The 26,550-nt window shown below is 37.2% G+C and overlaps 1 protein-coding gene across 1 annotated transcript; it reads left to right on the top strand.

Annotated features, from left to right (window-relative positions):
• Positions 1 to 8,216: 8,216 nt before the first annotated feature.
• LOC132600694 (indole-3-acetaldehyde oxidase-like) lies at positions 8,217 to 25,141 on the top strand. The gene is given in 12 exon segments (XM_060314019.1): positions 8,217 to 8,523; positions 17,869 to 19,707; positions 19,963 to 20,014; positions 20,016 to 20,220; positions 20,324 to 20,533; positions 20,898 to 21,116; positions 21,235 to 22,197; positions 23,224 to 23,319; positions 23,735 to 23,833; positions 23,985 to 24,170; positions 24,314 to 24,317; positions 24,598 to 25,141. Coding segments are annotated over 12 exon segments (4,245 nt in total). The 5' UTR covers positions 8,217 to 8,375; the 3' UTR covers positions 24,822 to 25,141.
• Positions 25,142 to 26,550: the final 1,409 nt, after the last annotated feature.

The following is a 26,550-nucleotide window of genomic DNA, read 5'->3' as shown; positions in this document are numbered from 1 at the left end:
ACTAATTTTCTTTTCGATTAATACACCTGAGAATCTAAGATATTACGTTTCTCCCTTTTCAGTGAGAAAATCTCAATATCTCTTCTCGTGAATTAATTAAGTGTTACTAGTATCTAAAGGTATATTTCAATGACTTAAATAAAGACACCATACACATGGATTCTATTTCTTAATCATAACTCTCAATCCATGTATTGACATAATTTCACATGTATACAACCTCAAGAAGTTTTCAATAATTTCAAATAAATAAACCACCTTAAAAGTAACTATTTATTAATTATAAATTCTTAATCCGTGTATTATTAAACACACATGAAAAAGGAAGAAATTAATTCCAAATAGTACTGCACTACAAGAAAGTATAGAACTCGCAACAAATTTTTTTATATTTGGTAACAACTTAGTTTTATTGTTGGCAAATGATTTTTTTGTTTCCAAAGAATTTAATTTTGTTGCCATAATATTGATTATTGTTGCAAAAAGTACTTCTGGCAACAAAAAAAAAAATTGTTGCACGTTGTTGCAATAACAGCCATTGGGAAAAGTTCATGCAACAATTTTTTCTTTTTTGCCAAAAGTACTTTTTGCAATAATAATCAATCTATGACAACAAAAAAAAAACAATTGTTGCCAGATATATTTTTTCTTGTAGTGCTGTTTCGTCATGGAATGGTCACCGTGGCTGCTACCATTCTTCATAATCAATAAAGATATGTCCTTTTGAAACAATTAAAACAAGGCACGTGTGCCTATATTGAAATTGAGTATTGAAAGAAATTGTACACAATCAAAATAGAGGTTGCCATAAAGGAATAAACCGTATGCAATTAAAATTGCCCTTGCACAGCCGCTTACCATGATTTTCCTTTCCCTGTCTATCTATGGCCAATCACTAAGAACCATTATCAAACGTAGAAAACCAAGGCTGTTATTTTCCTTCTCCCTGACAGACTGTTGAATCGGCAACTTTCCCACACAACTACTTTAAAAGTGCAACCTAATTGATAGACACAGCCGAATAACGCATAATTGTCCGACTGCAATTAATATGCACCAATCATGACAGCATGTTCGTGTATACATACATGATCACGCATATATACATGTATTTAGTGTACGTGTGTTGCACGTATCCGTTGCGTCGATCAATAAAAGAATATACACAAAAAGGCTAAGTTATATGAAATAGCAATAGACTTAAAATAGATACAACATTCATTTAAATGACAAAAATACATTTGATCATCTCTACTTCTCTGATCATTCAACTTTAAAGAACTTCACATATTATCATTTGAGAATAATCCACCCTGTTTCTACGTATCCAACAAAATACAAGAGCATTGTACCTTGAGAACATGTCTAATACTTGACGTATCAACATAAAAGCCACAGACTGAAGAAATAATGCTCTTATCGCCAAGATTTCTCTCGACTTAGCAGAAGAAATTGGGAACCCGATTGTAGGATTTGATCGTGTTCATCAACTTTAAGATGTCAAGTTAACTCAATAGATAGTAAAATTGAAATAAAATCATCTAAGAAAAGCGAAAACAATTATCTCTACCAAGTATCAAGAAAATAGTTCGTTCAACTTGAAACCTTTGATTTTTGAAGCTGAAGATATAATTTTTGCATTGAAAAATATTTTTCACGGACTGTTTTTTAAAAAAGGATACCAAGAAAAATATAAAGCCTCCTAAATATTAGGGAACTAATATTTCTATTCCTAAATAAATATTAGACAAAATAATTAACTTATAAAAGATTAACATTGATAACTAAAATCATACAAAGGAGCACATAGACTATAAGGCCAGGAGGGCATTACGCGTGACACTCAAGTATATTATGAGAAAAATTAGAAAAACTCACTAATCCATTATCACAACGTTAGACCCGATATCTTCAGAGCCGCCATTTCAACTTCTAGTTTTTTCGGATTTCTTACAATAATCCTTACTTTACTCGACAAATCTTCAAAACCTATACATGCCAGGAGAACATTTGCATAAGTGTACATACATAGATTTTTTTCATATCTTCCCTAGGAGGATACTTCATCGGATAACTTTTCAGAGTTAAATTCGAATCTAAAATCATTCTTTGACGACTTCACCACACTGCTACCACCTAATACAACAAAATATGTTCATGAAGTTTCTTTGCACTTACGTACATTGAATAAAATCAAAGATGTGTGCTAATAAAATTTTATGAATTCTTGATAAGCAAGTCATAAAACAAAGAATATTAATGTGAATCCAACAAAATAATAGTTCCAATACTTGTACCAAATTAAAAGTCACAAGTTCCAATGGACTATTTGTAACAAATCAATAATAACAAAAAGGAGTGTGGTAAGGTTGAAGATAACAACCTGAAATCTACGATGGAAGAAAACTGAAATTCATTGTTCTTAACCTAGGGTTTTCAAGAAAACCCAATTAAAGGGAATTCAAGACTAAGCTTTGGGATTCTTATTCAAAGTTCAGATTTTTACTACAAGTTTAGAGTGTACTAGGTATGTAGAGTTTCTATCTACGTGTGAAAACATCTTTGTTCTTCACCATGCCACGTTCTTCCATGTAAGTATGATATTAGACGGAGACTGGGGTTTTAGATATGTTCATGATAACCCTAAGTCTATATACCATGATGTGCCATGTTTCTATACGTAGTTCATTATTGTGTTCTTGATATTCCATTTTGGTTATTGAGAATTTGTCCGTAATCTATGAAAACCCATCCCTTGCATTCTATGGGTTCTTACATGCAAGTTATTAATTATTATGTTTATTTTCATGAAACACTCTATATGTTTACACGTTTTCATGCAAGTATATTATGTAACTACATCTATGTATAATGTAAGTCACGTTTTATGAAAACCATGGGCTCAGATTCCACCTGTATTATGTTCATGCTTTTGGGAGTTGCACAGATTGCCGAGAAAGCTTTAATAGCCTGAAACTACGTTAGCCACCGTAGAATAAGGATCGCTCCGCCCATGTTTAGGATGATTCCTTCATGCTTTATTGATTGGATCCTTTCATGCCGTGTTTATATCTTGTACCCTTGGCAAGGTATGAGAGCTCCGTTGGTCGGGTCAGGTACCAGACTCCACGTACCCACGTGGTGATTCATGTTGTCAGTTATATTTATGCGCTTCCAACTTAAAATGTTTTTACTCATGTTATACATACATATATATATATATATATGTATTCATGTTCACGACCGGTTTCAGTTTCAGTTTCAACTCTTATCATGTTATTTCATGTGCTATGTTTATTTCATTCAGTTGCTTTACATAATAGTACATTCAATGTGCTGACGTCCCTTTTCTATTACCCCGGGGGCCTGAATTTCACGATGCAGGTATTGATTTGCAGGACGACGCATCTGCTCAGCAGGATCATCCACGTATCAGCTCTTGGTGAGCCCAATCTTCTTCAGGGTTTAGTCATTTATCTATGTTCTATTAGTTTTGCATTGAAGTTATGCTGGGGTCCTTGTCCCAACAGTTATGTTTAGTAGACTCATGTTCATGTTAGAGGTTTCATAGACTAGTCAGTTATGTTATGTCAGATATTCGGAGTCGTCTAGCCATTTTGGCTCGTTATATTTATGCTTATTCAAATTATTCCGCATTATGATATTATGATATTTTCAGACTTATGATTTATGGTCCCACGCTTTACTTAAATTATGCATATTTCTCGGTTATTTCGCATCAGTTCATGCCCATGTTGAGTCAGCAAGCCATGTGGTTCGCTCGGTCACATGCAGTCAGGCACGAGTGCCGTGTTACGTCCAAGCCATGATTCGGGGCTTGACAATGTCACTGAAAGTGAAGTTGAAATTATAGTGCGGTTTGTCGAAACCTTAAAGACTGAGGGTAGTAGTAAAAGGAGTCAGGGAGAACTGAATGAAGAACCTAATCCCTGTCAAGAAAAAGTGACGAATGTGGTAGAAATGGAGAAAAAAATGAAGGACCTAGTTCCTCATCCCAAGGAGAATCTGAGTCCTCTGGACCCAAAATTGCTCCTATTTTGGATGAGACACCAGGCTCCTTAAGGGCCATTGTGAATTTATCTAAGTCTAAGTCTCCTATTGCTGTACCTTTGAGAGACTTTTCTCCTGAGGAGGAATATGATCCCTCCTACTCCCCTAAGGAACTTGATTCTAATGATGATATTTTTTTTAACACAATAGTCAAACAACCCACTAAAAGCGTTAAAAATTTGGGTGAAAGCAAGAGAAAACATACCTCTGTCAGGGTCCCTATAACCATAGGAAAGAAAAAGGAATGACATCCGTCTTAAAAGTTAAGAAAGAAAAATCCTCAAAGAAAAGATGGGGGTCTATGAAAAACAGATTGGTTTATGAGAAAGATCAGTCACCTACTGATGTGGTGACTGTCAATGATGAGGAAGATGAGGTAGAGGAGTGAAGATGAGGTGGAGGAGTCTCCTCTTGAGAGGAAAAACTCCAAGAAAGGAAAAATCAAGAAAAGAAAAGATGAGGAGAAGGATGCAACATATAATGATGCCATAATACCTAAAAAGAAGAAGGTGGTGTCTCAAAAAAGGAAGGGAAGAGAGAGTGAGGAACCTGGTTCCTCTAAGAAATCATAAGTTGAGTTGTCAGAATTTGAAAGAAAAAAAAAACTTGAAATCTCAAAAGGTGTTGTTGGGGAGAGTATTTGACCCAGATATTGCTGAAAAGAATGGAATGAAGGAACTTCTAGAATTTGTTAAGTTCCAAAAATGGACTCACCTTTTTGTGCCCCCAGCCCCCAGTGTGTTTGAAGAGGAAGTGTCTCACTTTTATGTCAATCTGTTGTGTATGGACGATGATACCCTGGTCCTGCATGTGAATGAGACTGAATTTGAATTGAATGAAGAAAGTTTGAGTAAGATTCTAAATGTTCCAACTGAGGGGCTAAAGACTGTAAGTGGTAAAACATCAGCAGGATTCATGGAATTACTTGTGAAGAAAGGAGTTACTGTTACTGGAGCAAATCTCTTCAAGAAGTAGCTTCAGCCCATGTATCAGCTCTTGTTTGAGCTTGTAAACAAAGTGCCTCTTCTAAGAGCTGAGCGAAGGTCTATGGCTTCTATCCCTGACCTAGTTCTCCTTAAGGCACTAGTGAGCTTTGAACCAATCAGTCTGCTTGCTCTCATGATGGAACATATGGTAAAGGTTGTCAATGCAAGAGAGGGAAAGCATGGTCTTCCTTATGGGTTCTTTCTCGCTAGGGTCTTTTAGCATTTTAAAGTCAAAACTGAAAGGCAACTATGGGAAAAAGGAAACAGATGTTCACTATAGGAAATTTGGAGGAATGTGATTGTGTACCTAATATGGGGGTGTTAGCAACAATTCCACCATCTCGAGTCCGATTGATGCTCAGGAGGAGCTTACTGATGAGTACAAAGATTCAAGGCGGAGAATGCTATCCTAAAGGATAAACTTGTGAAGAAAGCATAGGAACCTGGTCCTAGTAGTGCTACAGATCAAGCTAATGTTGTGTTAAGGGCTGAGAATGAGCAATTGAAAGAAAAGCTTGAGGTGCTTCGCGAGCAAATGTCCCAAGATCAGAGGTCTACAAATGAACGCATGGACAGGCTCCTCAAAGCCTTCTCTCCTTAGTATCTTCCTACCCTGTCCATCATTTCCTCCTTATATTCTCCTTATTCCTTCAGAATTATGTTTTATCCCTTCTAATGACATTGTAACTTATGGCTGTTTAAATATTATGTTTTTGTGTTGTTGAAACTACTCTGTTTTTACTACGATTAATCAAATATGGGAAATTGCTTTGTTTTGTATGCCATGATGTTCATTTGTTGTTCATGTTGTTGATTATGTTGTGTTGCCCCAATGGCCATGAGTTAATGCTTCTGAACTTCTTTTTGCTTGTGCCACTTTTATTACTCTTTTCAATGATGCCAAAAGGGGGAAGTTCAAAGGAGACAGGGGTAATTCGAATTGAATTGATATTGCTATAATGATTAACATGTTGCTATGGTTGAGAGATAAGTCTAATTCGCAGGGGGAACAAGTGGGAATCTGGTTCTCGGGGGGAACATCAATTCTGGGTTTGTTATCATCAAAAAGGGAAAAATTGATAAGATATGCTATATAGTGTTTTGATGATTTTCCATACTCTCGAGGAACCAGATAGGGACAGGTACCTGATCAGGTTCCCTGATTGTCATACAAGTCAACAATATAGTTGTAAAGGTTGCTGCACTATACTGACTGGCAGCAGTGTAGCAGCACAACTGCAGATGACCAAAAGATGTATTGTCCCTATCCCCTATCACATGATTCTTACATGCTCTCCAACATATATACAACATGTTATAAGGTTTAACTTAACACTTTGAGATTTAAAAAGAATTATTGTGCTCTCCAGAGGCAGCCGCCAGCCCGCCTCTGCTCCCAAAGTGCTCATTCAAAGATCAAAATTGCAACAACTAAAGGAACCAGTTTTGTATTCAATGTCTATATCTTAGGTTCTTTCAGTTGTTAGATCTTTGTCTTTTGTTCTTTATTTGTACTCCTACACGACTTTCAAGAAGTGTGTAATAGTAGGACAAATGTGCAACCTTTGTTGGTTTATGTTCTTGGCTAGAGTTAGTCAAGATGCGATTGAGTTCTTGACTAGAGCTAGTGAAGAGTTGTCTTTGCAATAAATTCATTGTAAAGGGCTTACAATAGAGGTATTGTAAGGGTAGGGATTAAGGGTTTAATTCATAAATTTTAATAGGTTGTAATGTGAAATTATTCTGTTTAGTGAAGTTGAAAATCCAACTGAAATAGGTCGTGATTTTTAATACTTGAACAAAGAGTTTTTCACGTAAACATCTTATGCAATTTACTTTCTGTCATTTATCTGAGGGAACAGATAGAAAACCTGGTTCTCAATACTGTTTGATGGCCTCATAATTTATATCACAATGAAGTGAAATAATCGTCGCAGGGAATCTCGCTGAAAAGGTGCTTAATGCTTACTTCTTCCCTCAAGTCACAATCCTTACGTGGCAGTTTCGTAATGTATTACGTCATCGTAGAAAAAGTCAATACAAAAGTACAAAAATTAGTGGCCGTCCCCTTCAGAAAAATAATGGACTACATGAAACCTCACATGCCTATACAATTTAACCAATCATGATATGCAGGAACATGTTAATTAATCTATTACCATATATAATATATACTAGTTATGTTAGGCCCGTATTGAATCCGGGCTCAAACTTAAGATATAAAAGTAATAATATTCTAATTGTAGAATTACAATCTGTTATATATTTTTTTACCGCACCGCGTAATTAATATAATTCAGTGACACGTTAAATATGTATTATTGATAAGTCTTCATTATTATTAAAACTTTCTTAGTAACCTAGTTTGACAATTTTAAGCGAAAAATTATTTATGAGGAAGGAAGATTGACAGAAAGTTTATCAAATACAAAGGCTTTGACTTTATGTAAAGTAACATAATGTAAATTATGTAGTATAATAATTACAACTTGATGAAAATTATAAATTGAAAAATATTAATATTTTTATGGATTTGTGAGCATATAACTCCTATATTTAGAGATGAAATAACTTTTTTGGTAGTTATTAAGTTTTAATTTCATTCATAATATTTTCATGTAGCAAGATTTTATGCTAGTTAAATGTGGTGATTTGAGCTTAGTTTTAGATGAAATTAATGGGGAAAAAAACTAAATAAAAACCTCAAGAATTAATTTAGTTCTTCATATACAGTTTGTGCATAAAAATATTAATTCTAAGTTAAAACTGCAATTTATAATACTTTTTATATTTTTAATACCTAAATTTTAATTTAAAATATTAATTTAATTTAATTTAGCTTCAAGTTAAATCGACTCTCAAAAAATAAAAAATAACACATAAATTAAATCGACTTTGAGTTATAAGTCACTATTTTCTAATGTGATCCGAAGAAAGTGATAAGTGATGCTCCAATGCAAAAAGTACAAAAGCTTGAAGTTTCATATCAAAGGACAAAGCGTATAGGTGAGCTTGAAAAGTCAGTCCAAAGACAGTAATTTAGACCAATGGACAAGAACCACAAAATAAATCTAGAATTGTCCCTTATATTAAGTAGTAATGATGTTTGTTGACCATTTTGCAAATGTGATCATAAAGCTTTTGTGTTAAAAGCAAGAATTTGGACACCCCATTCATACAATTCAAGATTCTTGCTTTGTCTTTCAGTACTTCTCATAGTTTTCAGCTGAGAAAGTAAAAGAAACAAAGTAGAAAAAAGACAAGATTTTAATAAAGGGTGTGCGTCAAGAATCTTGATTTTAAGGAGCTGTTATATTAATGGAGAAAACACATAGAAATGGGAACTTGGCTTTTGCAGTTAATGGAGAGAAGTTTGAGTTACCATGTATTGATCCTTCTACAACTTTACTTCAGTTCTTGCGCTCTGAAACTTGTTTCAAGAGTCCTAAGCTTGGTTGTGGTGAAGGTAATTCTCCGAACTTTTTCCATTGTTACATGTATACCATATGTTTTTTGGTCAACTTTCACGTTTGAGTCAACTTGCGTGCACATCGACTAATTCTCTAGGTACCTAGTGATCGGGTAACTCTATCCATCAATATTGGATAAATACAAAGAAATCACTTAGTGTTTTTGCCCCTATTGAGATTTGAACATGCAATCTCATGATTCTGTCACGCCCCGAACCATGGTCTGGACGTAACACGACACTCGGTGCCTGACTGCATGTGACCGAGCGAACCACATGACTTGCTGAATCATCATGATACATAACATAAGCGGAATATAACGTGAATGCATGATGAGCCTTTATAAAACATGGTAAGTCATAATACTTAATAAAATACTTGTTTAAACATGAGTGAGCCAAAATGGCTATACGACTCCAAATGTATGACATCACATAACTGACTTGTCTAGTCTATGAAACCTCTATCATGAGTCTGACTGGAAAACATACTTACTGGGACAAGGCCCCCAGCATACCTTTAGATGCATAATTAATCATAAAACAAAAGTTGACTAAACCCCGAATGAGATGGGGCTCACCAATAAGCTGATACAAATGCTGTCCTACTGAGCAGACGTGTCGTCCTGTATATCAGTACCTGCATCGTGAAATGCAGGCCCCCGGGAAATAAAAGGGGACGTCAGCACATTGAATGTACTGGTATGTAAAGCAACCGAAAGAAATAACATGGGACATGGAATAACATGATAAGAACTGAAACTGCAAACCTGGACATGATCATGAGCATGAGTACATATGTATATATATAACATAAGTAAAAACATGATAAGTAGGGAGAGCATTTCATAAACCGACATATGATATCACCACGTGGGAACGTGGAGTCTGGTACCTTGCCGGACCAGTTAAGCCCCTATACCTTGCCAGGGTATAAGGTAGTAACGTACCTGATGGATCCATTCAGTGTAAAATTAAGGTATCGTCCTAACTAGGCGGAGCGATCCTTGTCCTATGGTGGCTACATAGTTTCAGGCTATCTGAGCCTTCTCGATAATTCGTGCAACTCCCAAAAAAACATTAACATAATATAGTTGGCTAAGAAGCCCATGATTTTCGTGAATTAACTTGTACTTGTCTTGTAATAATGATTTCACGAAATAACTTGTAAACATGGTTTCATGAAATAGCTTGTAAACATATTCTTGATTCATGAGTAATAACAATAGTTTATAATCATATATGTGTAATTGACTTGAAAACATGGTTGTAACTTGCAAAATAAATTCATAAGTTTCATATGAACATAATGAGAACACATGAGGAAGAATTTATGATTCATGGATAAGCTAGGATTCCTAATATCCGTAATGGAAGAGTAGGAATACAATAACGAACATACATACAAAATTCATGTACATACATACATAATTACGGGCTACCAATATGTTGGGTTTAATGCCCTACGATTTGAACTTTATGGATTTTACGAAACGGATCATGGGGAAGAACGTAGAGATTCCCACATGTGGATGGAAGTTCTACATACCTTAACCTCCCGCTTTTGAGCGTATCACAATGTCCTTCAATCCCTTCAACTTCAATCTATAGCAATACAAGTCATAGGGATTCTATATTAGCAACAATATCCATGCTTTGTTCATCTAAGCATTTTATCAAACACTTGGTGGGCATGAAGCTCTATAACCCTCATTAATGGTATTTTTGTCACGCCCCGAACCATGGCCTGGACGTAACACGGCACTCGGTGCCTGACTGCATGTGACCGAGCGAACCACATGGCTTGCTGAACTATCATGAGGCATACATGAGCGTAATTATAATGTGAATGCATGATGAGCCTTTATAAAATATGGTAAGTCATAATACTTAATACAATACTTGTTTAAACATGAGTGAGCCAAAATGGCTATACGACTCCGAATGTCTGACATAACATAACTGACTTGTCTAGTCTATGAAACCTCTATCATGAGTCTGACTGGAAAACATACTTACTGGGACAAGGCCCCCAACATACCTTTAGATGCATAATTAATCATAAGATAAAAGTTGACTAAACCCCGAATGAGATGGGGCTCACCAATAAGCTGATACGAATGTTGTCCTACTGAGCAGATGTGTCGTCCTGTATATCAGTACCTGCATCGTGAAATGCAGGCCCCCGGGCAATAAAAAGGGGACGTCAGCACATTGAATGTACTGGTATGTAAAGCAACCGAGAGAAACAACATGGGACATAGAACAACATGATAAGAACTGAAACTGAAAACTTGGACATGAACATGTGCATGGGCATGAGTATATATATATATTTATAACATGAGTAAAACATGATAAGTAGGGAGAGAATTTCATAAACCGACGTATCATATCATATCATATCACCACGTGGGTACGTGGAGTCTGGTACCTCGCCGGACCAGCAGAGCCCTCATACCTTGCCAGAGTATAAGGTAGTAATTTACCACGTGGGTACGTGGAGTCTGGTACCTCGCCGGACCAGTAGAGCCCTCATACCTTGCCTGAGTATAAGGTAGTAAGGTACCTGATGGATCCATTCAGTGTAAAATTAAGGTATCGTCCTATCTGGGCGGAGCGATCCTTGTCCTACGGTGGCTCCGTAGTTTCAGGCTATCTGAGCCTTCTCGGTAATTTGTGCAACTCCCAAAAACATAAACATAATATATTTGGCTAAGAAGCCCATGATTTTCGTGAATTTACTTGTACTTGTCTTGAAATCATGATTTCACGAAATAACTTGTAAACATGGTTTCATGAAATAGCTTGTAAACATGGTTTCATGAAATAATCTTGTAAACATGGTTTCATGAAATAATCTTGTAAACATGGTTTCATGAAATAACTTGTAAAATAGTTTCATAAGATGACTTGTCATAGTCTTGCAAACATGTTCTTGATTCATGAGTAATACAATAGTTCATAATCATATATTTGTAGTTGACTTGAAAACATGTTTATAACTTGCAAAATAACTCATGCAGTTTCATATGAACATAATGAGAACACATGAGGAAGAATTCATGATTCATGGATTAAGCTAGGATCCCTAATGTCCGTAATGGAAGATTAGGAATACAATAACGAACATAGATACGGAATTCATGTACATACATACATAATTACGGGCTACCAATATGTTGGGTTTAATGCCCTACGATTTGAACTTCATAGATTTTACGAAACGGAACATGGGGAAGAACGTAGAGATTCCCACATGTGGATGGAAGTTCTACATACCTTAACTTCCCGCTTTTGAGCGTATCACAATGTCCTTCAATCCCTTCAACTTCAATCTATAGCAATACAAGCCATAGAGATTCTATATTAGCAACAACATCCATGTTTTGTTCATCTAAGCATTTTATCAAACACTTAGTGGGCATGAAGCTCTATAACCCTCATTAATGGTGTTTTCTTCACCCAATCCACATTCTATTACTCCTAGATAATTCTACCATCTCAATTAGATGTAATTAACATCATTCTTCATCAACCATATGAATACAACAATCCCAAGTCAACAATCCAACAACCCTAGCATAGTTCATATAATTCTCTTCATCAAACCCAATTATTATTCTCCCAAGAATTCATCAATTCACAACCATAAATGATTAGGGAGTAGAAACATTACCTTTCAAGAGTAGTAATCACGAAATCAACACCCAGAAGTTCGATCCGTAGCTTAGAATGACGGCAACAACTTGTACTACACTTTATCCTTCACGAGCTTCGGGATTCGGGGCCTTAAACTTGGTTGATTTTCTACTTTCTCTCTCTAATTTCCCTTCTCTCTCACTTCCTCTCTCTAAAATCTGAAGTTGTGGGAAAAAATGGGGCTGCTAGGGTTACATTTCCCTTATATACTAAGGGGAAATGGGTTGACCCAACTTGAAAATGGGTTGGGACCTTTCTGTCTTAAAACGTCCATATCTCCCTATCCCGATGTCTACTTTGAACCCACAACCTATGGTTGCAAAGGTATTTCAATTATCTACAACTTTCGTTCTTTGAGTTTTCCCAAATTCCCAAGTTATGATAGGGTTATGGCCTCCCGAAGTCAGGTGACCCGAAACGTACATACGGACCAAGATACGACCACTGTTATGGTCCCGTAACACGAGGTACGGACCGTAACTTGGTACCGTACCTCCGTGAAAATTTCCAGTGAGGTTCTGGAAATTTTCGGGACGTTACGGTCCACTGTTACGGCCCGTAACACGTGTTACGGTCCGTAACGTCACCGTTACGCTGGCAGAATTTCCAGCGAACAGGCTTCAGTAAAATTGGCATAACTCTTTGCACAGATGTCCGTTTGACCCCCGTAAGATACCGTTGGAAATCTATTTCAAAGGGCTACAACTTTTATCAAGGAAGTTTTCTCAAATTCCCAACGGATTTTCATGAAATTTGACTGGAAGGCAGACGTATCGAAAACTTAGCCGATTCTATAGGATTTCAAGTGCCTTACTATTAGTCATATTGAGACGATCATATCTCCTTGCTTCGATCTCTGATTGGCTTGGTCCTTATATCGTTAGAAAGGTATTTCTACGTACTACAACTTCATTGATAGTACCTTCCAAAATTCCAAACCGATCAAGGAGTTATTGCGGCCCGAACTAGGCCTATCAACCATTTTCGCAAAACGTTCAAACCTTCAATGTTTCCACTAGAACTCTAATAATATGAGCTTAAACTCAGTTCCAAGATGCGGGGTGTTATAATATCTCCCCCTTGGGATCATTCGTCCTCGAATGATGGGTCATGGTTAAGAATATGGCTGGACATGGCTTGACTATTTGAACGTGAAGGAAACATGACATGCAACATGGAGACTGAACTAACATGACATAATTACATGGAAGCGTGAATACTGAGACATGAACATGGGCACTGGATAGCTGACATGAGCGTGGAACATGAGACATAACATGACATAGGGCATGGAAACTGACATGACATAGTTTCATGAAAGCGTCAGTGCCTAAACATGGACATGAATAGCGAATACATGAACTTGAGCGTGAAACGTGAGGCATGAATACATAAGGGACATTATAACTCTTCTCCAAAATGTCATTAAGCCATCATTATGTCGATACTCGTAATTCTTGCCCAACACACAACATATACCTCGCTTTCCTTAACAACTTTCGTCTCCTACCTCAAATGTCTTTGAAATCTCATTTAGAATCATTAAATATTACTCCTTACTCATCAACATGTCGTATACGTCATACCCTTCGTGGGTCTATTCGCGGTATGCTAACGGAGAAATTTCCTAGGTGTAACATTCTCCCCCTCTGTTGGAACATACGTCCTCTAATGATAACATTCAAGATTCTACAAAAATTTCGCCAGAGTTTCCCCTGTAATCTGGCACTACCAACCTGTCACAACAGCCCATAATATCATTGCCTCACAGGGCTACATCACAATAGCATTATAAATTGGCCACACACGACCAAAAGCATGAAAAGAAAGCTTACATACCTCAAAATCTTGATGTTTCATCATAAATCTCTTCTGCGGGCTGAAACAAGTGTGGGTAGATGGATTTCATATCCTCCTCGGCTTCCCATGTAGCTTCCTTAACTTTCTGACTCCTCCACAGGACTTTCACTGAGGCTACTTCCTTAGTCCTCAACTTGCGAATCTGACGGTCAAGAATGGCTATGGGGATCTCCTCATACATCAAACTATCCTTAACTGTTATAGTATCAGTAGGAACAACCAACGACAAGTCTCCTACACACTTCCTCAATTTGGACACATGAAACACGGGATGTACAGTAGCCAATCCTTGTGACAACTCAAGTTCATAAGATACTAGTCCGACCTTTCGTAGAATTTTGTACAGTCCAATATATCTGGGGCTGAGTTTGCCTTTCTTGCCAAATCTCATGACACCCTTCATGGGTGAGACTTTAAGGAACACCCAATCATCTACTGAAAATTTTAAGTCCCTTCGCCTCACATCTGTGTAAGACTTCTGGTGACCCTGAGCCATTTTCAAACACTCCTGTATTAACTTAACTTTCTCTATAACCTGGTAACCCAAATTTGATCTTAACAACTCTGCTTCACCAACTTCGAATCAACCAATTGGTGATCTACACATTTGCTTAAAAGGGTTTCCAACAGTGTTATCCTAATACTAGCATGGTAGTTATTTTTGTAAGTAAACTCAATAAGAGGCAGGTGGTCATCCCAATTACCATTGAAATCAAGGACACGTGGTTACTGAACTGAATGAATACATGACTACTAAACTGCTGAGATACTAAATTGAATGTCTATTGAATTGACTGAAGACTGGCTGACTGAAATTGACTGGCTGACTGAAATTGACTGAAGACTGGCTCTCCCACGCGCCCTCACTCGCCCCGAGAAACGACGGGTGTCGGTTCTGCACAGTGTTTGGTAAAATAGGCATAACTTCTTGTACATAGCTCCGTTCAAGACCCATAATATACCGTTGGAAAGCTATTTCAAAGGGCTACAACTTTCATCAAGGAAGTTTTCCCAAATTCCAAATTAATAGAGGGGTTATGGTCGTTGGAAGTAAAACCTTCTATAAACTCACTTGCAAACATGCCCCGTAGAGTGGCTTCCAACTTTGCTTTGCCCAAAGACATTTCTTATGACTTGATTGGTTTTCAAAACACTTCCTATAACCCTCATATTGGTTCCATTATATTATAATCTTATGAGTCAAACCTTCGCCAGAAGCTACGAGGTGTTACAGATTCTCAACCGACCTAGTGTATTTGTGTTATAACTTTGGTGCTCGGATTAGTCTGCGCACATCTCGACTAACTCTAGCCAAGAACATAACTTTTTTTTAGGGTGGGGGTGGGTCTAGGTAGTGTAGAAAACAAAAACAAATAACTTTTAAAAAAATCTTTTTTGATTTTTTTTCCATTTTTTGTAAAAATAAAATAAAATGAGAAAGAAAAATCGGAGGGAGTGGTGCAAGGTAAGGTGGGTGGGGGTGTGGTGGGGCGAGTATGGGGAAGGGGTTTGGGGAATGCGTTGATATGTTTTTATTAATGGAAAAGGGTCATATTTGTCCCTATACTCTCACAAATAAGTTATATTTAACCTTGATTATATATTTTTTTTGATAAATTTGCCCTTGCCATTCAACTTTAGAGCCATACTTGCCCTTCATTCGTTAAATCTCATGTCCCCACCTAAATTTCCCATGTGGCACCTACATGTCATTTTTTCAATTAAATCAAATCACCCATTTAAAATAATTTAACCCGACCCACCAAATAAGTTCATCAGTGACGATTTTTCTCAAATCGTCCTTGGATTTGTTCTTTTCAACAATTTTTGAAGTGTCAGCTAACAGATTCCTCTCGTTGCACAGGGAATTAAGCTCTAAAATTACAACTAATAGAAACAAAATAAGATTGATGGAATAAACTGCAATTCTAGAAATTCTTTAATCTTCAAGCAATTTTATTACCTTGAGAGTATCGGAAGAATCTACTTCTTCTTATTGGGATCGAAATAATTATGGTGTCAAGCGGAAACTAACAATTATAGATTTTGAAGGAAAGGGAAAACATAATAAAAAAGACATAATACTATAATATGGTTTGGTCAATTGATTTACATATTGAAAAATTTAATATAAAAATATAAAAACTATTGAGAAAATAATTTATCCCTAGATGAGACTCTTTAAAGACTACATTGTGCATGCTATTGAGTTGTTTATGAGAAGAAAAATCTAATAGAAGTCGAAAATTTCTCCTCTAAGAAAAGGATACATATGGTAGAATTTTTTCCACAAAGAAATACTTTTATACCGAGAAATCATTTTTGAAGTAAGACACAATTATGGTTGAATGCAAATAAGGTAGGAAATTCAGAGCAAACCTAACATCTCCAAACGAAGAATTCGTAACTGAGTTAGAAAATCCAAAAGAGAAATCAAACTCATCTTCTGAGTTATCATTGTTGTTAAGTAGAAAGTGAAGAAACAGGGATTTGGGGTCGAGAAAAAGCCATGGAAGTGAAGAAATGCAGAGCTCCATTAATGGGGGCAGTAGCAGAGGAGAACAAGAAAATGGAGGAGGAGTCTATGTACATCTTTTAGTGGGCCGGGTTTCATCGGGTGGGCGGGTTAATTTTTTTTTTAAATGGGTGACCAGATTTAATTGGAAAAAAAAATGACATGTAGGTGCCACGTAGGAAAATTTAGGTGGGACATGAGATTTAACGGATGAGGGGCAAATATAGTCGTAAAGTTGGATGACAGTTTAAATTTATCAAAAAAGTATAACGAAGGTCAAATGAAGCTTATTTGTGAGAGTACAAAGGCAAATATAACCCTTTTCGATTTTATTAATCGGGAAAATTTCCCTCAATTTTTTATGGAAAACATTTTCTCCTATTTTTATTTTCCATAGGAAAACATTTTGCAAGATTTAAGTGCAATCAAACAGGAGAATATAGGAAAACATTTTCCATCATATCAAACATACCCTAAGTGTTTTTTGAACACCGAAGGGTGTGGAGGGAGTGGGAGTGGTACGGTAAAGTTTCTTTCCCCTTAAACAGAGGTCTCGAGTTTGAGTCTTGAGAAGGGGGTCCTCTCCGATACATAGCATATAATGGATTAACCAGACCATTGGATGCTTGATGTTTTCTGGCAATGAAATCTTTCAATTACATATTGGTTTCTCTTAACTGTGGATTGCAAACTTTTTAATTTTCTTTTTCCATATAAAGGAAATGGAGTTTTTAGTTTCATAGTGAACGCCTTTGTTTAATTCCTTTTCCCTTTTTCCTTATGGCTTATTGGGAGTTGTTCAATCAGTCTCTAAAACAATATATCCTTTCTTTTCAATTAGTCTGAATCTTAAGAGTTAAGGTTACTTATCAAAATGACAAAAAAGGCGTTTAAGGTTTCACTGTGTGTAACTGATTTTCATACTTGGCTAACTACTGTAGTTTCCAATGTAGAATTACTTTTCTGATACAATGAAATAAAATGGCTTAACTTCCTTAGTTTTTCAAACATATATAGATTACATGTTAAATGAGATTTTTAGTTCATTGTTGCTGATTTAGACTAGATGGAAATCCTATTTCCTTCATAAACCTTTTAGAGGTGTATCATTTGTTCGCCTTCCATCTTTAATCTGGTTCCGATTCTGTTATTCCGTTAGCCTTAGTTGTTTAATCAAAACCGGAAATATGCCCCTTTCACAAGTATTTGCTAAAAATTCTCAATTTTGGGTTCAGAAAGAACATAACTTATTTGTATGGTTACAGGTGGTTGTGGGGCTTGTGTTGTTCTGCTATCGAAGTATGATCCCAAGCTTAAAAAGGTCGAAGATTTTAGCGTGAGTTCGTGCCTTACACTTCTTTGCAGCTTAAATGGTTGTTCGATTACTACAAGTGAAGGCCTTGGGAACACAAGAGATGGTTTCCACTCTATTCATGAAAGATTTGCCGGTTTCCACGCTTCTCAATGCGGCTTTTGCACTCCTGGCATGTGTATGTCGTTTTTCTCGGCTCTTGTCAATGCTGAAAAAGGAAAGAAACACGATCCTCCACCGGGATTCTCTAATCTTACTTCATCCGAAGCTGAAAAGGCCATATCCGGGAACCTTTGTCGGTGCACTGGATACCGACCCATTGCTGATACCTGCAAGACTTTTGCTGCTGATGTCGATATAGAGGATTTGGGGTTCAATTCTTTTTGGAAAAAGGGAGATTCCAAGGAAACGAAAGTAAGTAAACTACCTCCCTATGATCCAACAAAGAATTTTAGTACATATCCTGAGTTCTTGAAAAGCGAATCTGCCATGACTTTGGACTCCTCAAGGTACCCTTGGTACAGTCCTGTTTCCATTGAGGAGCTACAGAGCTTGTTGAACTCCAACTTGACGGAAAATGGTGTAAGCTTTAAACTAGTCGTTGGTAATACCAGCACAGGTTATTATAAGGAAACTCAACGATACGATCATTATGTTGACCTCAGGTACATTCCTGAACTCTCAGTAATCAAAAGAGATCAGACAGGCATTGAAGTTGGAGCAACCGTGACTATCTCTAAACTTATTTCATTCTTGAAAGAGGAAAACAAAGTCAATGTGGGTCCGCATGGGCAGTTGGTGTCCCAAAAGCTGGCTTACCACATGGAAAAGATTGCTTCGCCATTTGTTAGAAACTCAGCTAGTGTGGGAGGTAATTTGGTTATGGCGCTTGGAGCAACCGTGACTATCTCTAAACTTATTTCATTCTTGAAAGAGGAAAATAAAGTCAATGTGGGTCCGCATGGGCAGTTGGTGTCCCAAAAGCTGGCTTACCACATGGAAAAGATTGCTTCGCCATTTGTTAGAAACTCAGCTAGTGTGGGAGGTAATTTGGTTATGGCGCAGAAGAACGGTTTTCCTTCGGATATTGCTACATTATTTCTCGGGCTTTGCGCTACTGTTAACTTGATGACCGTTCATGGACTTGCAAAGCTCACATGGGAGGAATTATTATCGAGACCACCTCTAGACTCCAGGACTGTGCTTCTAAGTGTTTCGATCCCATTTAAGAAAGATCCAAATTCTAAACTTTTGTTTGAAACCTATCGATCTGCTCCACGACCTCACGGGAATGCATTGGCATATGTAAATTCTGCTTTCAGGGCTGATGTTTCTCTCTGCCAGAACGGCGTCCTGATAAACGATATCCAGTTGGCGTTTGGTGCTTATGGCACAAAACACACAACAAGGGCCAAAAAGGTAGAGGAATATCTAACTGGGAAAAAATTAAACGTACGTGTTTTGTAGGAAGCACTTAAATTAGTCAAACTAGCAGTCGTACCGGAAGATGGCACTTTACACCCTGAATACAGATCAAGCTTGGCCGTCAGTTATGTTTTCGAGTTTCTCTATCCCTTCACTGATGTTCTTTCTGCTATTTCTGGTGGTTCACTCGCTGGAATTAATGATATCTCGGTTGAGAAAGTTTCCAAAAGTAGTAATGATGGTTGCGTTAGTCAGGGGAGAAAACAAACACTACTCTCTTCTGCTAAGCAGGTTGTGGAATCAAGTACCGAGTACTATCCAGTAGGTGAACCGATGAAGAAGGTTGGAGCTGCCATGCAAGCTGCTGGTTTGTTCTCGCCTTTTAATATTTTATTTCATCTTGTGCATGTTAAATCCAATGTTTCATACCTCTTGCCATGCTTTTAGATCAGTTGTTTTGGTCATTTCTTCTCGTTTTTTGTTGCCCTCATTTTTTCGTATTCCTCTTGCCGTGCTTTTATTTTTCTAACACAAATAGGTTATCTGTATATCAGTTTAATGATAACTTCATGTCTGCAATATTCCGGACTTCAAATGTGCTGGTTTATGTAACATTTTGCAGGTGAAGCTGTTTATGTAGATGACATTCCGTCACCACCAAACTGCCTGCATGGAGTTTATCTACAGTACAAAACCATTAGCAGCTGTAAAGGGAATCCACCTTGGGTCTAATCAGTTAACGGATGGAGTCACTGATATTATTACTTTTAAAGATATCCCAAGTGGAGGGGCAAACGTAGGAGCTAGGTTAGGCTTTGGTCCCGAGCCCTTATTTGCAGACGACCTCGCCCGATGCGCTGGAGACAGAATTGCAGTTGTGGTGAGTCACTTCAAGTTTCCTCCTGCTGGGATTGGATTTATGAAACATTAGTTATTCTGAACTATTTCCTTATGTTGTTCGATGTGGTGGTCGAATGAAACAGGTTGCTGACTGTCAGAGGGATGCTGATGTGGCTGCAAGAACGGCCCTCGTTGAATACGACACTGCAAATATAGATTCTCCCATTTGAACCGTTGAGGAAACTGTTGAGAAATCTAGCTTTTTCCAAATCCCACCATTTCTATATCCAAAACAGGTTGGTGATTTCTCAAAAGGTATGGTTGAAGCTGATCACAAGATTCTCTCCTCTGAGGTACTTTTGATTTCTCTTCTCTTCATATTTGTTTCAATGGTTTCCTGTGTTGGAGATATAACTAAGTAAATAAAAGAGTGTTTTCTCTAACGGCTTAAGCTTTTAAATGAGATGGTCACACACTTAAACATGACATTAGAGCAGGCAGAGGTCCTAGGTTCGAGTCTCACTGCCACCAATTATTAAAAAAAAATTAAGCCCGCATGTCAGCTCCATCTAACAACTGAAGCTGTTAGATGAGAGGGTCACACACTTCAACCTCCCAGATTTTGATTCCTGGATGGGTGATCTAGCATGTCTAACTATAGATGTACTTAAAGGTTCATATTTATTACTGATCAGTTCTTTTAATAATCATTTTCAGATAAGGCTTGGTTCCGAGTACTATTTTTATGTGGAGACACAGACTGCCCTTGCTATTCCAGATGAAGACAACTGCATGGTTGTTTATGCTTCAAGCCAGTCCCCTGAGAACGCGCACCAAGTGATTGCCAGTTGCCTTGGTGTTCCCGAACACAATATCCGTGTAATTACAAGACGGGTTGGAGGTGGCTTTGGGGGCAAGGCAGAAAGAGCAATGCCTGTGAGTATATTGGAAAAAAATACGTAGTAATACTAATAAAGAATTTACAATCTACATAATTAAGTTTTGGTACATAATTAGTGTAGTGTTACTTTGTGACATCAACTATTTGAAACAGGTTTCCACAGCCTGTGCACTTGCAGCATACAAGTTAAGACGACCTGTCAGGATGTATGTCAATCGGAACACTGACATGATAGTGACAGGAGGGCGACACCCGATGAAAGTAACATACAGTGTAGGATTCAAGTCGAGTGGAAAGATCACAGCATTACATCTTGATATATTGATAAATGCCGGGATCACGGAAGATATAAGCCCCCTTGTACCATTAAATGTGATTAGAGCACTACAAAAATATGACTGGGGTGCCTTATCTTTTGATGTAAAAGTATGCAAGACGAATCTTTCCAGCAAATCGGCTATGCGGGCTCCTGGGGAGGTGCAAAGATCTTATATCGCCGAAGTTATAGTAGAGCATGTATCGAGTTTACTGTCAATGGAGGTGGATATTGTAAGAAATAAAAATGTTCATACATTTGAAAGCCTTAACTTTTTCTATGATAACATTGTATCAGCAGGAGAATATACATTGCCTAGTATCATGGATAAGTTGGCCATGTCCTCAAACTTTTTCCAACGAAGCAAGATGATAGAACAGTTTAACCAGAAAAACACATGGAAGAAAAGGGGTATTTCTCGAGTGCCAATCGTGTATGAAGTTATGCAACGGCCGACCCCAGGAAAAGTCAGTATTTTGCAAGACGGATCGATTGTTGTAGAGGTTGGAGGGGTCGAAATTGGCCAAGGGCTATGGACAAAGGTTAAGCAGATGACTGCCTATGCTCTCGGTTTAATCGAAAGTAGTTGGGTCGAAGACCTTGTGGAGAAAGTACGAGTAGTACAAGCAGACACCTTAAGCGTAGTGCAAGGCGGGTTTACGGCGGGAAGCACTACATCGGAATCAAGCTGTGAAGCAGTTAGACTTTGCTGTAATGTCTTGGTTGAAAGACTGACCCCTCTGAAGAAACAGTTGCAGGAACAAAATGGATCTGTTGATTGGCCAATGCTGATTCGCCAGGTTTGTTTTCCCACTATATGACCACCTCCTCCATTTCTTTCAACATTTCAACTCTGCAAGTCACCCGTTCATTGTCAATCACTTCAGTGTGTGGGAATTATGTGTAGTAATTTCTTCATTGGTAATGCAACGTCAAAGTTTCCTTGTGGGTTCTTTTTCTCTCACTTCTCCTTTGTCCTTTATGAAATGCAAAATGTCCCTCATTGGTGGTGGAAAGTCTTTCTTTCCACTTTATAATGAGAAGTCTTTTGTTAGGTTAGTAAGTGGGCTAGAACAAGAGAGTGACCTTGCACACATGAGAATTGGGCTTCCTAGGCAAAATAAGTTGATTTGCCCTTGCATTCCTATTGAGTCGAAATCGCTTTCAAGGCAGTGGCTTGCCATGACATGGTTTTGTAATTAATTTATTTACTGTTTTAACTTTCTGGTTTGAATCAATATTGTAGTATTTTTTACTAACACAGTTTTCGTTGCAGTCCCTATCAGTGGCGGAGCCAGGATTTATGGCAAGGGGGTTCAAAAATATAAAGAAGCCATAAATGAAGAAGTTAAGGGGGTTCAATATCTACTATATATACATAAAAAATAATTTTCACCTTGTATATACAGTGCAATTTTTCGCCGAAAGGGGTTCGGATGAACCCCCTTCTATAAGGCTAGGTCCGCCACTGGTCCCTATGAATATGTCTTCTTGAGATGTTATCCTGGCAAGAAACGCCTTATCATCAATGATTACCTTGTTCTTAACAAGTAGCCATGTCCAAACAAAACTCATGATACCAAAGATGCTAAAGTAAATTAGTAATGACGATAAAATACTGGAAAGTACTAGTTGAAATCGGTTCCACCTGTCACTATGAAATTGAATTCAATTTGAAGACCATACAAAGTGATTCAGTTAACGGGAATTAATTGCATGTATGTAGCTTGGAACCATTTGTTGGTTTAAATCCATTAGCCACTCTTGCTTGTGCGTTAAATATCTAACTTTGCAGTTCTCTCCCACTCACCCCCTTCTTTTTGCAGGCACAAATGCAAGCGGTAAACTTAGCAGCAAATTCTTATTATGTACCAGAATCTGGTTCCAAAAGTTATTTGAACTTTGGCGCTGCTGTCAGTGAGGTAAACTAGTTTCTGTTGCTTTTTCTGGTTTCATCACCCATGTCTTGGTAACTTTCCCTGCTTCAGTCGGCTATTTAAAAGCGGACTCCCCCTTCATTAGATAGAGATCCGCTGCCAAATTTATTCCAAATCCAAGAGGTCAGATTGTATCGGTATATCATTATAGTTCAATCCAAGCTCTCTTATCCCGATATTATGTCTTGAAGAGGACTTGAACCTCCACACGGAGTCTCTCCTGTCTAGTATTTCACCACCAAGACATCTTGAAAGTGAATAGTACTCAATGATTATCAATTTTCCTTATATATGAGTGCACAACACTTGTCCAGAAAAGCTGATTGTGGACCACTTTGCAGCTAATATATCTTCTGCAGCACCTTCATATGCCTAAGTAACAATAAAGCTCTTTTTACAGGTGGAGATTGACATTCTAACAGGAGAGACCACCATTTTTCAGTCGGATATTATTTATGACTGCGGGCAGAGCTTGAATCCAGCCGTTGACATGGGACAGGTTCTTCCCTTTGTCGTAGATTTTATATTTTGTAATTAGGATTTCCTTATATAATTGAGAAGTGCATCATGCATTCGAGCTGTTATTCAAACTTCAGAACTGTCTATTCTTGTTGTAAATACTGGCAATTGTTTCTTTCTTTTCATTGCAGATTGAGGGGTCTTTTGTTCAAGGAATTGGATTTTTCATGCACGAAGAATATCTTACAAATGAAGACGGGTTGATGGTCTCGAATAGCACTTGAACATACAAGATCCCAACAATTGACACCATACCTCAGAATTTCAATGTTCACATGGTAAACAGTGGACATCACGAAAAACGTGTTCATCCAAAGGTATCAATCTTTCTTCATTTCCTTTCCCGTCCCTTTTGTCAAACAAGTCCTCCAAGTTCATTGCTTGTTCTTTTATAACTGCGATGGTCATGAATGTTGCAAACGTGTTTCAAGTGATTCCTAGAATACAGCCAGAGAAATAGAAGAGTGAAATCTCACATTGGATTGACGCTGTGTATATATATCCATTCATATACAGTGGTGGATCTAGAATACAATCTACGGGTTTACAGGAATCCAGTAACTTTTATCCAGACCTTATATATATATTAAGAAAATTCACTAAATATCTATAAATAGTTGACTATGAATCCAGTTATTATTATATATTAACTTGAGGTGGCTGTAGGAACACATAAACTTCAAACCTTGGATCCGTCTTTGTTCATACAAGCCATTGAATCTTAATATGATTACTTTTTTGCAGCATCTGGCGAACCGCCACTGCTTCTGGCAGCTTCGGTCCATTGTGCAACAAGATCAGCCATTAAAGCAGCACGTGACCAGCTTAAACATTGGGGCAAGCTCGACGGGTCTGTTTCAGAATTCTATCTGGACGTCCCCGCCGTATTACCAGTCGTGAAAACACAGTGTGGCCTGGATTATGTGGAGAAGTACTTGGAAACTTTACTGGCTCAAAAATCTAACTAAATGTGCTCAAAATGTTGCTCGGACTCTCCAAAATGTTGCCAAACTCTGTCTGTTCCTCCAAAAATGCATTACTTTTAGATGACTCGACACGCGGGGGCATTTTAAAGAGTCCTAGCAACATAGATACTAAATACTTGTATTTCTTTTGATCTTCTTAAAGAATTTGAACTGTCCTGTTTATAGCAAGTGTGTGATTTAAAGTTTCTTTGTTATTCCGTCTATATCAAACTCCGTGTAAATTTAGATTGTATAGCAGCAAAAATGTTGTATTGAGTCGAATTGGAGATTATCAATAGAGAAATAAAGAGGATTGTGATGTAATTGAAGAAGCCGCATTTAACAAGGTGTTTTTATGTTTAATACTCGGATCCCGCTGTTCCAATTTATGTGGCAAAGTTTGAACGGACACAGGGTTTAAGAAAGAAATAAATACTTTTGAAACGTGATGTCATAAATATGTCATTATATGTGTGTGGCTATTACACACTTTGTACTTGTCTTAAAATTTCATAATATTTGTTTGGCTAAATGCTTCTCGTTAAGCGTAAATCGGAAAGTTCAAGCTGAATTGTTTCAAATTTAGAAAGTTGTCGTTTTTATAACTGACTAATTAAAATTAAATGTAGTCGCGTAAATTGCAACTGAAAAGTATTAAGTATCAGCTTTGTCAGAGGGCATATTTAGGAAATTTTTTTAGAAAAGTATTACATGTTAAAAAGGAACTGTTGTCATATCCAGTCTGATAGAGAACATTTTATCCCCCAAAGTAGAGCTTTCCGACCCGAATCAAAATTAATCGCGGCTCAAAATGAATGCGTAACATGAGCTGGAAAATAAAAGAAAAAAAGTATAATAGTTAGCTAAATTTAACCCCTTTTTTGTGCTTCATAATTCTGTAGTTAGCCTTGAAGTAGTTTCATCTTTATCTGAGTATCCCAGCAACCATTTTTCTTGATTATACCTTTTTTAAAATGACTAAAATGAAAGTGAAATTTTGGCAGTTCTCGTTTCACAGACTATTCCAAAATGACACAAACTTCTAACGCACTCATGTTTTTGTACTATTTACTGTGATCAATAATTTCTTTCATGTTATGAAATATATTATGGATGTCCAATACACAAATATAATACTTCTCCTTCACCATCTTAATGGTTCCTCCATTTTCCCCCACCATCTTAATGGTTCCTCCATTTTCTCATATATTGAATGCATATGTAACACTATAAATAGAGGCATAAGTTTTTATATGAAACACTTGTAACACATTTTGGAAGAATAGTAAAAATCTCTCCTCTTTTGTCATTCTATTTCTATGGTTTTCATCCTTTAATATTGTGACTCTTTTAGCTTCATTTTATAACACGTTATCAGCACGAAGGTCTAACCAATTGAGATAGTAAAATGTTGTCAGTAGCATCCTTAAGTGTTGATAATACCGTGGCTTTATGCGAGGGTTCCAGGTAAGTAATACTCTTCAATATATTCACTGAATACTTTTGTAAACTCTTCAAGATAAAACACACTTTAGTCATCGAATGTTGAATTTTTCACGTTGCCATGTCTAATAGCCAAAACATCTTTTATGTTGTTCCATGTTTATCACGAAAGCTTATATGCCATATTTGGAATCCAAATTTAATTCACGTATGAAACAATCTTATATATGGATGAGTATGCTGAAGTTATAAACATGGATATTTTGATCTATATATGGCTGGATTCCCA

This window comes from Lycium barbarum, chromosome 6 (assembly GCF_019175385.1).
Source record: "Lycium barbarum isolate Lr01 chromosome 6, ASM1917538v2, whole genome shotgun sequence".
Classification (NCBI taxonomy): Eukaryota; Viridiplantae; Streptophyta; class Magnoliopsida; order Solanales; family Solanaceae; genus Lycium; species Lycium barbarum.
This window is presented reverse-complemented; position numbering and strand designations above follow the sequence as displayed.